Genomic DNA, 13,531 nt, shown 5'->3' on the forward strand with positions numbered 1-13,531 from the left:
TACAACTGCCATTTGGAGTGACAGAAACTGGTTGTTTCAACCATTTACAGTATCTTTACTTTTAGCTTTTTGTTTACATTTTTCTAACTATTCTTTCTGCAGTCTTTATCAACTTACAACTGACTCAGGTTGGTGGAAAACTGAGGCATGTCTTGTGCAGACTACCAAAGTTGGTAAGGTATTGTGACACTCGACTGCAGGCCTGCGTATGGATCTAACGCCATCATCAAGTTTGCAGACGATACTACGGTGATTGGTCTCATCAGCAACAGCGATGAGGCTGCCTACAGGGAGGAGGTCCAGCACCCGGCCACATGGTGCACAGACAATAACTTGCTCCTTAACACCTCCAAGACAAAGGAAGGAGGCACACATGGCCGCATTAACGGGATGGCTGTTGAGCGTGTCTCCAGCTTCAAGTTCCTAGGGACCCATATTTCGGAGAACCTGTCCTGGACCACCAACACCTCCTTGAAGAAGAACCGACTGTCCTCATCTATCCTGGTGAACTTCCATCGCTGCACAGTAGAGAGCATCCTAACCAACTGTGTCACAGTCTGGTATGGGAAATGCTCTGCTGCAGGGCGCAAGGCACTGGAGCGGGTGGTGAAAACTGCCCAGCGCATCACAGGGACTCCACTTCCAGCCATTGAGGACATCCAGAGGAAACGCTGTCTGCGTCGAGCCCGCAGCATTCTTAAGGATTCTTCTCACCAAGCCCAGAGACTGTTTTCTCCCCTGCCTTCCAGCAGGCGCCTCAGGTGCCTTCAGACAAGGACCAGCAGACTGAGAAACAGCTTTTTTTCCCCAGAGCTGTCTTCCTACTGAACTCTGCCCCCTGCTGATTCTACTGTCCCCTCATATACCTTAACTTAAATGCTGCTATATTGTTTTTGCTACATGTACCACATGTTCATTTGCACTACCGGACTATTTATTTATACATACATTGCATCATTTGCACTCCAGTACTATGTACTGAATACTGCAATAACTCATCTACTGCACTGTTATTTCTGTCCATAATTTGCAGTACTTTATATCCATTGCACTACTGTTCTGCCCAGTTCAATTCATTATTGTACATATCCATCAGAATACTTCTGTTTATAGTAATGCCATCTGTATATAATGTCCATAGTACCACTTGTAAAATATTTTCATAATACTGCTCTATCCTGTATTTATGCACACACTTTATATCCTGCACTTGCTTATTGCACTTCTGGTTAGACTTAAACTGCATTTATTTGCCTTGTACTTGTACATGTGTAATAACAATAAAGTTGAATCTAAATCTAAAGAGCAACATCACACAAATTTGTAATCTTACTTGTGTGTTGATTTTTCTCCTAAACACAAATATGTGGATATATATATTATCAAATCATAATTTCTATTTTTTTTAATTAGCACATTTTTTCCATGTACCCCCTGGTAACTGCAGAAGTACCCCTGGTTGGGAATCACTGCTAAAGACAACATGCTGATTATTTTTGGGACATCAGATTCACTGACCACACTGAGGATACTTCTACAAAGGTTTATTGCTTATAGCCATATTACAACAAAGAGAATTTTACTCCAGAATTGGAAAAAACATCTTGAAATATTAATGGTATCCCTGAAGTACAAATTTAAAGAATTTAAAGATCCTCCAGAAATGTTTAAGGACACATAAAAATACTTGAATAATAATTTGTGTATGATGTGTTTTTTTCTACAAGAAAGTTAATTAACCTTGTTAAAATTACATCTATTCCCTCATTGAAAAATCCAGAATCTACAAATATGCAAATCTTTTTCATTTCAGAAGTTCAGCTACTGAACAAGATCACTGTAAAGTTCATTCTCAGTGTATGTGCACTGGATGCATCAAGTTTCCACACCACACTTGTGTAAGTTACAAACTGGACAAGGATTGGCTCCAAACTAGTCATAAAATCATGCTTGAACATCCTCATGTTAAACTCAGATTTAGGGTGAGCACAGAGAAACATTCCCTTTTCAACAGATGAAAACAAACTCTGCACACACGTCATTCTGCACAGTGAAGGTCAAACATCAAAGGGAAATAACAATAAGCAAACACATTTTTGAGTGGAGGGGGACTGTAAAAAAAAGTGGCCCACCTTCATTGCTGTTCTGGAGAAAGTCCAAACCAATTTTTATTTTAATGACATCTCTGAGCCCTTAAAGGACTATTGGTCCACTGCATGATTTCTTTATTGAAGCTATCTATTTGTACTGTCCAATACTATGAACACTAACAGTGCTTCAATAAAAAATATATGGTGAAAAGAGATCTACAATGCAGTTATCAACATCTAGTAGTGCGAGCTATGTTGTTTCTCACATGACTTTCTTGATAAGAGAAACAGGCACTTTTAACAATTCAAACACATGAAATGGTACTTGCCTTACTTTCCAGACCTAAGCAGACCCTAGAATGGCACACACAATAGTTACTCCTTCTCTGTTTGCTGTATATTTTGGCACAATGTGTCTCAGTACCTCCTCTTCCTCACTGTAACTTTGTCAAGGACTTCTAATACTTATTAAGCAGGAGCAGTCATTTTGTTTTGGGCGGTTAGCTCTCACTACATAAGTGTCCCTGACTGAAATATAAGAAATGCACAAAAACACACAAACAAATCTGTCATCAATCATTTTTTTGTTTTTATGGGCAACACATTAATCCTCAGCTCTCTTGTGCCCCTGCTGGGACTGATTTGTAACACCTGAGTGAACTACCTCAGTGAAAAGCTGTGCATGAACCTGCATGAAAGACATCACTAGTATGATTCAGTGCACAGGAGGAATCTCATCTTTTTTAATCAGTCTTTTAATATACACTGATATTTTTCCAAGAGACTGTTAGTGAGTGCAAATGTGATGTACAACATAAATGTAAATTAAGTAAATACACTTCCATCTAATTAATCTCCTTTAACTAGTAAAATAATTCAGATTCTTAAACATAGCTTTGATTTTTGCTACTTATTCTGTGTGCAATTTTTTGATGATTTTTATCATCAGTCGACAGTCTTGGGACATTTTTCCTTATAGTGATAAGGAAAAATGTCCCGCACTGAGACAATATTCTTGTCAATAAAGATTTAACATTGGACTCAGTTACATCAACATTATTATGTATTATTATATATTATATCAGTTCAGGACTCTTGGTTATGCACAGCCGGGCCAGGCCTCTAAATTTCAGTACTGAAACTGTAGTGTAGGATTCTTCATCATTTTCTTGTAGTCTTCATCAAACTGTTCACTCTGGGCCACAGTGAAATGGTTCTTCCAGTCACCAACCTTCCCTGCAGAACCACACAGAAACAGTCAGATATTTTAGCTGAAGGAGGAGATCTGATTTTGTTTCATTTCACATGTATTGTTTGTTATTCATCACTGTACCTTTCCTCATGAAGGAAGACATTTTGAAATCCATTCCTGGGAATGTTGAATGGTTGACCATGTTGTCCCTTTTCATACAATCGAACTGCACTCTGCCTGTAATTCTTTCTTTCTCCTCGATTGAAGGAGACAAACCAAGAAAGCAGCAAAGTCTGTCTATTTCCCGTCCAGTATCCTGGAAACATGTGGTCAAATCTAAAATATTGCACTATTACCACGTACAGCAGCAGTTTGGAAAAATTACCTGAATAGTATGAGAACTCTACATTACACAAAAAGCACACACACAAATACAACCCGCAAAAACAAATAAATTACCTCAATCAGATCTTCGTAGAACATGTAATGGAGTTTTGAATAAGTCTGCTTCTTTTTCCACCAACCGTTCACGTGGTCATACCAGGATCCAAACACCACTGAGGCCACAGGACAATACATGAAAGCACTTCAGTAGTGTTCAGGAGAAATCTGTGCATCTCTGTACCACTGAAAACAACTTTATTATAGTGTTTCATACATACTCTTTCCCTCCATGAATCTGAGGAGGTAGCTGCTCCAGTCTCCAGGCTCTGGCTGGAGAAACAGCATGCGATCAAAGTGAAAATAAGAGACCACGTTGTCTTTGGCATTGCGGGCCACGTAGACTATCTACACAAGAAATAAAATATTATCTGAAGACAAGCATCACATGAAACATCATATAATTTGTTTTAATGAACAACTGATCACAAATCATTTGTATTAGTAACTGGAGGTAGGCATCCCTCAGATTTCACAGTTTAACCTTGTTGCCCCGCATGCTCTCAGCAAAGCTTCCCTTTCTAAATAAAGGTTTAAAAAACTGGCAATGGGTAGCCTCATTATGTAATTATTGAACATACCCTGCACTTTTGCTCCCAAAAGGACTTTGGCACAAACTGGACTGGAAGATGAGTCTTAATGAGTCGAGGAGAGGTGGGGAGCTTGTCCACCATGTCTGTTCCTTTATATGCGGTTGAAAAAGGCCCTGATCCTGTACATTATTAAAACAGTTTACATGTCAGTGAATCCTACAGTGTTGTGTCTGAGTAAAAACAAGATACTTATTAAAGGCTCATGAACCTTTCAGATACAATGAGGATAAATGCGTCAAATACATTAACAAGGTAATTGCACACTCCCTGACACACACCTTATATGACACAACACAATGACATGTGATTCAGTGCAAAATAATAAAATTATTAAATATCATTAGGTTACCAATTTAAGCAAAAAGCATAAATTCATGATCATGGTACAGTGAAGGTTAAATAAAACAAAGTTTTTGCATGTTTGTGACATATGAAATATAGTGAATATGTGATTGTAAATTCAACCTGGCTGCAGAGAAGGGATGGTGATCTCCAAGTCGGGTACTCTCGCATAGAGAGGAATGGATGTCTGACGCTCTGGAGATGTCTGATCAAAATACAGCTGGTCAAGAATGTTGGAGACCCAGGTGGTTCCTAAACGAAAGACAGAGGAAAATAAATAAGATAATCCAAACCCCTTACCTCCATACACACATCTATTCCAGAGCTACAGTATGAAGCAAAACACATCCTGTTCATGTTTGTGGACTGACCTGCTTTGGGGTATGTTGCGATAAGTATATCGTCTGGCCTGGCCTGAAAGTTTTGGATATTCTCCCAGTTGTCTGTGAAATAGTGGGTCATTGAGACTCCATGGAAATCAAACACTTCTGGTCGAGAAGGTAAATCCATCTTTTTTTAAAAAAAAAAAGAAAAGATTCAAAACATACAAAACATATGATCATTGTGTTACAGTAATCAAACTGAAGTCAGATTGTCTTCTACAAGTCATCTTAAAAAAAGAGAGTCCAATGTCCAAAAGGACCTGGGAAAGAAAGAGCTATAAAAATGGATAGAAGCAATATTATTCATAGTTGGTTCAATTAACTTTGAGTTTTCTGAGCGTCTCAGAAAATAACTTCTATTCTTCGAAGTTAATACTTCGATTCTACAAGGTATCCTAAATATAGGAGACAGAGAAATTAGCTCCATGTCGCATTTTAAACAAATACTGAACCCTACTGGAAAGTAAACATATTTTGAAAAACAGTACATTATAGAAATGAAATTTGAAAACCCAGTTAACTGGATACATACCCTGTCCAGGTAGTTCAATATGTCCTCAAACTGCAGTTTCTTGGTTGTATTTTTCTCTTATAGTGTGTTTCTTCAGTTGTGTTAATAGTAAATCCTTATCCATCCTCCCCTTTCATTGCAAACCCACCTCTGTCTCTGCTGTGACCAGATGTGATTTGACAGTCCAGCCCCTCACTGTCCTTTTGGGTTTCATGGGCCCTTAACCTCTATCCTCCTGTTTTTAGAGGCAGAAAACATGCTGTATGTTACCATGCTTTTGTGACCATCAGGTTAAATATACACACTCAATGATACAGCTTACTGGGACACTTGCCATCATTAATGTTATTATTTACACCTGTGTTTTACCTGCTTTGACAAGTCAAAATGTCTGCTATGAAAAAGGTCTACTGCATGGATGTATTATAGGAATTGGATACTGGCCTCAAAGACGGTGCCCAATCACTTCAATGATAATTGCCAAGTATCTAACTGCGGACCTCACGTCTGGGTGTGAAAAAATAATTAAAGAGTTAAACATTAGCTTGTTGTATGAGGTGAAAATTATGTTTGTCAATGAAGTAACCATACCGTTAACTTTTTTTATTCTGAGCATGAAGGAGTTATTTGAGATTGAGATTTGGTATCGGTGAAGTTGGTGCATTTTATGAGTAGGCTTTCTGTGACATTACCCACCGCAGGGGTCAGGGTCATCAAAGTGGAAATTAATTCCATGTGTATAATTTAGTGAAATATAAAGAGAGAAGAGCAGAGGGCCAAGAACAGAGTCCTGAGGCACTGAGATATTACACATCAGAAAATGTTGATGTAATATTGTTATAGGAAACACTGTGTTCTTTTAGATAAGTAAGATTTTAACCACACGAAAGCCGAGCCAGAGACACCAAATTGATTTTGCAGTTGGTCTGTCCAACTGCGGACCTTATGTCTGGGAACCCCAGGTCTGCGACCCAATGGGAAGCAAGTAGGGTCCTAAGACATGAGGTGTGTCACTTTCTTTAGTGTCCCCAGATGTGAGGTAATTTCCTTTTCTGCCACTAAAGTATAAAAGCAAATAATATTCTACTTTTACGGTTAATTTAACTCCTTTTGATGCAGAATGCGAGGGTAACAGAAGGTCTATCTCCTGTGTAAAAAACTGCTATAAGTTAAATGAAAATCCAAGTGAGATTTTCTAGTAGCCTGACTAGGCAGATATAACTTCATCTCTTTTTAAAACATGTTTGTAACTAACATTACAGACATGCATGAAGGAGTTATTTGAGATTGAGATTTGGTATCGGAGAAGTTGGTGCATTTTATGAGTAGGCTTTTTGTGACATTACCCACCGCATGTGAATAATTTAGTGAAATATAAAGAGAGAAGAGCAGAGGGCCAAGAACAGAGTCCTGAGGCACTGAGATATTACACATCAGAAAATGTTGATGTAATATTGTTATAGGAAACTCTGTGTTCTTTTAAATAAGTAAGATTTTAACCACACGAAAGCCAGGCCAGAGACACCAAATTGATTTTCCAGTTGGTCTAGGAGTATACAATGATTTTTAATTTTTAAAGCCGCACTGACATCCATTAATAGAAGCACTGAAGTGGAATCCCAATCCATAGATCATTCACCACTTTATTAAGTGCAGTTTCAGTGGAGTGACAGGCCCTGAACACGGATTGAAAAGGTTAAAAAAAGATTACTGTTAAATATGTGGGCCGGAAGTTGCTGAGACACAACTCTTTCTAGTACTTTTGAAGAATAGAAGGTTAGAGACTGGCCAATAATTATTAAGAGACCCTGGATCAAGGTGTGGTTTCACAGCAGTCTTAAAGGTAGTGGAGACAATGGGCAGAGATTAACAGATGGCTGCATTGGAGTAAATTCAGCTATAGTGTCAAAAAGACATTTAGGATTGTGTTTATTGTTACTGATTAAGTGAGAGAAATGTGCTGCTTTAGCAGCAGAGAGAGCGTACCTGTAATTCAATACAAACTCATGCTAAGAGAGGTTGCTGCAGTGAAACAAGCCAGGACCACAGGCATTCATTCACCAAGTGAACACAAAGTCAGTGTAAGGGACAGGGAAGCTGGACAGAGTTGATGGGAAGATGGATGGAGCCAAATACAGGGCAATCTTGGAAGAAAACCTGTTATAGTCAGCAAAAGACTTGAGACTGGGGTGGAGGTTCTCCTTCCAGGAGGAATATTACCTTAAACATATAGCTAGAGCGACAATGGAATGGTTTAGATCAAAGCATATCCATGTGTTAGAATCCCACTGAGAATCTGTGGTAAGACTTGAAAATTGCTGTTCACAGACGCTCTCCATCCAATCTGACTGAGTTGAGTTATTTTGCAAAGAAGAATGGGCAAAAATTTCAGTCTCTATATGTGTAAAGCTGGTAGAGACATACCATAAAAATTGCAGCTGTAATTGCAGCGAAAGGTGGTTCTACGTCTCTAAGTATTGACTCAGGGGGCTGAATACTTTGCACGCCACACTTTTCAGAGTTTTATTTGTAAAAAATTTGAAAAACATGTATAATTTTCCTTCCACTTCACAATTATGCACCACTTTGTGTTGGTCTATCACATGAAATCCCAATAAAATACATTTACGGTTGTATCGTGGGAAAATGTGGAAAAGTTCAAGGGGTATGAATACTTTTGCAAGTCAATGTCTCCAGACTTCCATTTAAAATGCGTGAGTTTTATTACTGAGTTCTGTTCCCAGAAGGATTTGGGATTAAACTGGACTTGCAGGTGTGCCTTGATCATGCGTGGAGAGGTGGTTAACTTCTTCAGCTCATCCACTCCTGATTCGGAAGAGTGTCATGTTACTAGAATGCCACAATGACATGGACTTACTGTATATCACTACTGCATGTTTGACAACAATATCAGCTTTTTAATGAATTTGCCTGAGGGAACCTGGCCATGTGTATCTCCAGCGACTCTTTCATAGCGCCTTGACGCTCAGGCGAGAGGAGGCACAATGCAAATACCACCTAGAATTTTTTTAAATAGTAGATTGTAATTGTAGTATTAATATTAATAAATTAATAATAATAGGAATGACAGCTACAGGAATAATAATGACAGTATTAGTAACAGAGCCAATAACAACAACTGTAGTAGCAGTTGTCGAGCAGGAACACGCGGGCAGTAGGTGGCCCACAACCACAGATCCAGTCTCTGCAGCTCCAGAGGCAGAAATACCTGCTGAAAGTGACAGAAGGAAAGAGGAGAGAAACGAGAAAGCACAGAACTACGGGAGAGAGAAGATGTCGAGTTAGTAACATACAGTAATGGGATAAAAATGTATACAGATGGAGAGGGAGAGAAGGAGAAAGGAAAGAGGTGCATCATGGGAAGTCTCCCGGCAGTCTAGACCTATAGCAGCATAACTAAGGGATTGTTCAGGGCTCACCGAAGCCAACCCTAACTATAAGCTTTATCAAAGAGGACAGTCTTAAGCCTACTCTTAAATGTGGAGATGGTGTCTGCCTCCCGAACCCACATTGAGATCTGATTCGACAGGAGAGGAGCTTGATAGCTGAAGGCTCTGGCTCCCATTCTACTTTTGGAGACTCTAGGAGCCACAAGTAACCCTGCATTCTGGGAGCACAATGTTATACTGGGGTAATAAGGTATTATGAGCTCTTTAAGATACAATAGTGCCTGACCGTTAAGGGCTTTGTTGGTGAGGAGAAGGATTTTAAATTCCATCCATCCATCCATCCATCCATCTTCTTCCGCTTATCCGGGCCGGGTCGCGGGGCAGCAGTCTAAGCAGAGACTCCCAGACTTCCTTCGCCCCAGACACTTCCTCCAGCTCCTCCGGGGATCCCGAGGCGCTCCCAGGCCAGCCGAGAGACATAGTCCCTCCAGCGTGTCCTGGGTCTTCCCCGGGCCGCCCCCGGTGGGACATGCCCAGAACACCTCCCCCGAGGGAGGCGTCCAGGAGGCATCCGGATCAGATGCCCTAGCCACCTCAGCTGGCTCCTCTCGACGTGGAGGAGCAGCGGCTCTACTCCGAGCTCCCCGTGTGACTGAGCTCCTCACCCTATCTCTAAGGGAGCGCCCAGCCACTCGGCGGAGGAAGCCCATTTCGCCGCTTGTATCCGCGATCTTGTCCTTTCGGTCACTACCCAAAGCTCATGACCATAGGTGAGGGCAGGAGCGTAGATTGACCGGTAAATCGAGAGCTTTGTCTTTCGACTCAGCTCCTTCTTTGCCACAACGGTCCGATACAGCGCCCGCATCACTGCAGACGCTGCACCGATCCGCCTGTCAATCTCACGCCCATCCGTCCCTCACTCGTGAACAAGACCCCGAGATACTTAAACTCCTCCACTTGGGGCAAGGACTCCCACCCACGCGAAGAGAGCAAACCACCTTTTTCCGGTCAAGAACCATGGCCTCAGATTTGGAAGAGCTGATTCTCATCCCAGCTGCTTCACACTCGGCTGCAAACCGTCCCAGTGCATGCTGCAGGTCCTGGTTTGAAGAAGCCATCAGAACGACATCATCTGCAAACAGCAGAGATGAGATCCTGTGGTTCCCAAACCGACACCCTCCGGCCCCTGACTGCGCCTAGAAATTCTGTCCATATAAATTATGAACAGAACCGGTGACAAAGGGCAGCCCTGGCGGAGTCCAACATGCACCGGGAACAGGTCTGACTTACTGCCGGCAATGCGAACACAGCTCCTGCTCCGTTATACAGGGACCGGACAGCCCTTAGCAAAGGGCCCCGGACCCCATACTCCCAGAGCACTCCCACAAAGCGCCCCAGGGCACACGGTCGAATGCCTTCTCCAGATCCACAAAGCACATGTGGACTGGTTGGGCAAACTCCCATGAACCCTCGAGCACCCGATGGAGAGTATAGAGCTGGTCCAGTGTTCCACGACCGGGACGAAACCACTCTGCTCCTCCTGAATCCGAGGTTCGACTATCGGACGACTTCTCCTCTCCAGTACCCTGGAATAGACCTTACCGGGAGGCTGAGAAGTGTGATCCTCTGTGATTGGAACACACCCTCCGGTCCCCTTCTTATACAGAGGGACCACCACCCCGGTCTGCCAGTACAGAGGCACTGTCCCAGACCGCCACGCGATGTTGCAGAGACGTGTCAGCCAAGACAGTCCCACAACATCCAGAGACTTAAGATACTCAGGACGGATCTCATCCACCCCAAGCCTTGCCACCAAGGATTTTAAATTCTATTCTGGATTTTACAGGAGCCAGTGCAGAAAAGCTAATATTGGAGATATATGATCTCTTTTCATAGTTCTTGTCACTACACATACCACAGCATTCTGAATCGACTAGAGAGTCTTAAGGGACTTATTCGGGCAGCCTGATAATAAGGAATTGCAATAGTCCAACCTAGAAGTAACAAATGCATGCATTAATTTTTAAGCATCATTTTGAGACAGGATGATGCCTGATTTTTGCAATGTTACGTAGGTGAAAAAAGGCAGTCCTAGAAGTTTGTTTCATGTGGGAGTTAAAGGATAAATCCTGATCAAAGATAACTCAGAGGTTCCTTACGGTGGTCCTGGAGGCCAGGGCAATGCCATCTAGAGTAACTATATCTTTAGATAATGTGTCTCGGAGGTGTTTGGGGCCAAGTACAATAATTTTTAAGTTTTGTCCGAAGTTTAACATTAGAAAGTTGCAGGTCATCCAGGTTTTTATGTCCTGATAGATATACTTGGGTATCATCTGCATAACAATGAACGTTTATGGAGTGTTTCCTAATAAAATTGCCTAGAGGAAGCATATATAAGGTGAATAGAATCCGTCCAAGCACAGAACCTTGTGGAACTCCGTGACTAACTTTGGCGTGCATGGAGGACTCACCGTTAACATGTACAAACTGAGATCGATCTGATAGATAGGATTTAAACCAGCTTAGTGCGGCTCCTTTAATGCCAATTACATGTTCCAGTCTCTGTAATAGGATGTGATGGTCAATGGTGTCGAACGCAGCACTAAGATCTAACAAGACAAGTACAGAGATAAGTCCATTGTCTGATGCAATTAAAAGGTCATTTGTAATTTTCACCAGTGCTGTCTCTGTGCTATGATGCACTCTAAATCCTGACTGAAAATCCTCAAATAAACTATTGTTATTTAGAAAGTCACACAACTGATTGGCAACTGCTTTCTCAAGGATCTTAGAAAGAAAGGGAAGGTTAGATATACTGTAGGTCTATAGTTGGCTAAAACCCCTGGATCAAGAGTGGGCTTTTTAAGAAGCGGTTTAATTACAGCTACTTTAAAGGATTGTGGTACCTAGCCTGTTAATAAAGACAGATTGATCATATCCAGTAAAGAGGTGCTAACTAAGAGTAAAACGTCTTGAAGCAGCCTAGTTGGAATGGGGTCTAAGAGACAGGTTGATGGCTTAGATGAATTTATCTTTGAAGTCAGCTGAAGAAGGTTGACAGGAGCAAAGCAGCCAAAACACACATCAGGCTCTACAGCTGTTTCCAAGGTTCCTGTGTTTGAAGATAAATCGGTACCGGTTGAAGGCAGCTACTGAAAAGAAACCTGGGGTTGTTTTTATTTTCCTCTACTAATGATGAGTAGTAAGCTGCTCTGGCATTACGGAGGGCTTTCCTATATGTTTTAAGACTATCTTGCCAGACTAAACGAGATTCTTCCAGGTTGTTGGAACGGCATTTCCTTATATACCTCCTATACCATGGAGCTAACCTTCTTTATTTTATTATCTTCTTTTTTAGAGGAGCAATGGAATCGAGTGTTGTTCGTGAGTGAGCCTGCAGCACTATCAACTAGATGGTCAGTTTGAGAAGGGCTGCGATTTGCATAGGAGTCCTCTGTTATATTGAGACATAACATTGAATTAAATGCAGATGGGATCGCTTCTTTGAATCTAGCCACAGCAATATCAGATAGACATCTAGAGTAGGAGTTTTTGCCTAATGGCGTGTAGTCCAGTAATAGCAGTTCAAAAGTTATTAAATAATGGTCCGATAAAGAAGGATTCTGTGAAAAGACTATTAAATGTTCAATTTCAATGCCATATACCAGAACAAGGTCGAGGGTGTGGTTAAAACAGAGAGTGGCTCCATGTACACTCTGACAAAAGCCAAACAAATCTAATAATGAGATAAACGCAGTACTAAGGCTATCATGTTCAACATCCACATGAATATTGAAATCACCTACAATAATTACTTTATCTGTTTTAAGGACTAAACTTGATAGAAACTCTGAGAATTCAGACAAAAATTCAGAATAAGGACCAGGAGCACGGTTTACTATAACAAATAGAATTGGCTGTCGTGTTTTCTAGGTCGGGTGTGAAAGACTAAGAACAAGGCTTTCGAATGAATTATAATTTAGTTTAGGGTTGATTAATAGGCTTGAGTCGAAGATGGCTGCAACTCCACCTCCTCGGCCGGTGCCTCGAGGAATGTGATTATTAATATGACTGGGTGGAGTGGATTCATTTAGGCTAACACATTCTTCATGACACAGCCAGGTTTCAGTAAGACAAAATAAGTCAATATGATACTCTGATATTAAATCGTTCACTAGTACAGCTTTAGATGACAGAGATCTGATGTTTAAGAGTCCACATTTAATTCTCCTATTTTGTTGTGCTATTTCAGCGTTTTCAGTGTCGAGCCCGCATCATTCTTAAGGACTCTTCTCACCAAGCCCAGAGACTGTTTTCTCCCCTGTCTTCCGGCAGACTGAGAAACAGCTTTTTTCCCCCAGAGCTGTCTTCCTACTGAACTCCTACTGAACCGGACTATTTATTTATACATACATTGCATCATTTGCACTCCAGTACTATGTACTGAATACTGCAATAACTCATCTACTGCACTGTTATTTCTGTCCATAATTTGCAGTACTTTATATCCATTGCACTACTGTTCTGCCCAGTTCAATTCATTATTGTACATATCCATCAGAATACTTC

At 41.2% G+C, this 13,531-nt stretch overlaps 1 protein-coding gene across 1 annotated transcript; it reads right to left on the reverse strand.

Moving 5' to 3' along the window:
• Positions 1–3,072: 3,072 nt before the first annotated feature.
• LOC122883369 (cytosolic sulfotransferase 3-like) lies at positions 3,073–6,175 on the reverse strand. Its single transcript, XM_044211941.1, has 8 exons — positions 5,701–6,175; positions 5,030–5,168; positions 4,782–4,910; positions 4,305–4,435; positions 3,945–4,071; positions 3,742–3,839; positions 3,424–3,598; positions 3,073–3,326 (listed from the first exon to the last, which is right to left on the reverse strand). Exons 1-8 carry the CDS (start codon positions 5,764–5,766, stop codon positions 3,220–3,222), a joined length of 972 nt encoding a protein of 323 aa, XP_044067876.1. The 5' UTR covers positions 5,767–6,175; the 3' UTR covers positions 3,073–3,219.
• Positions 6,176–13,531: the final 7,356 nt, after the last annotated feature.

The sequence above is a fragment of the Siniperca chuatsi genome, linkage group LG10 (genome assembly GCF_020085105.1).
Source record: "Siniperca chuatsi isolate FFG_IHB_CAS linkage group LG10, ASM2008510v1, whole genome shotgun sequence".
In the NCBI taxonomy this organism is placed as follows: Eukaryota; Metazoa; Chordata; class Actinopteri; order Centrarchiformes; family Sinipercidae; genus Siniperca; species Siniperca chuatsi.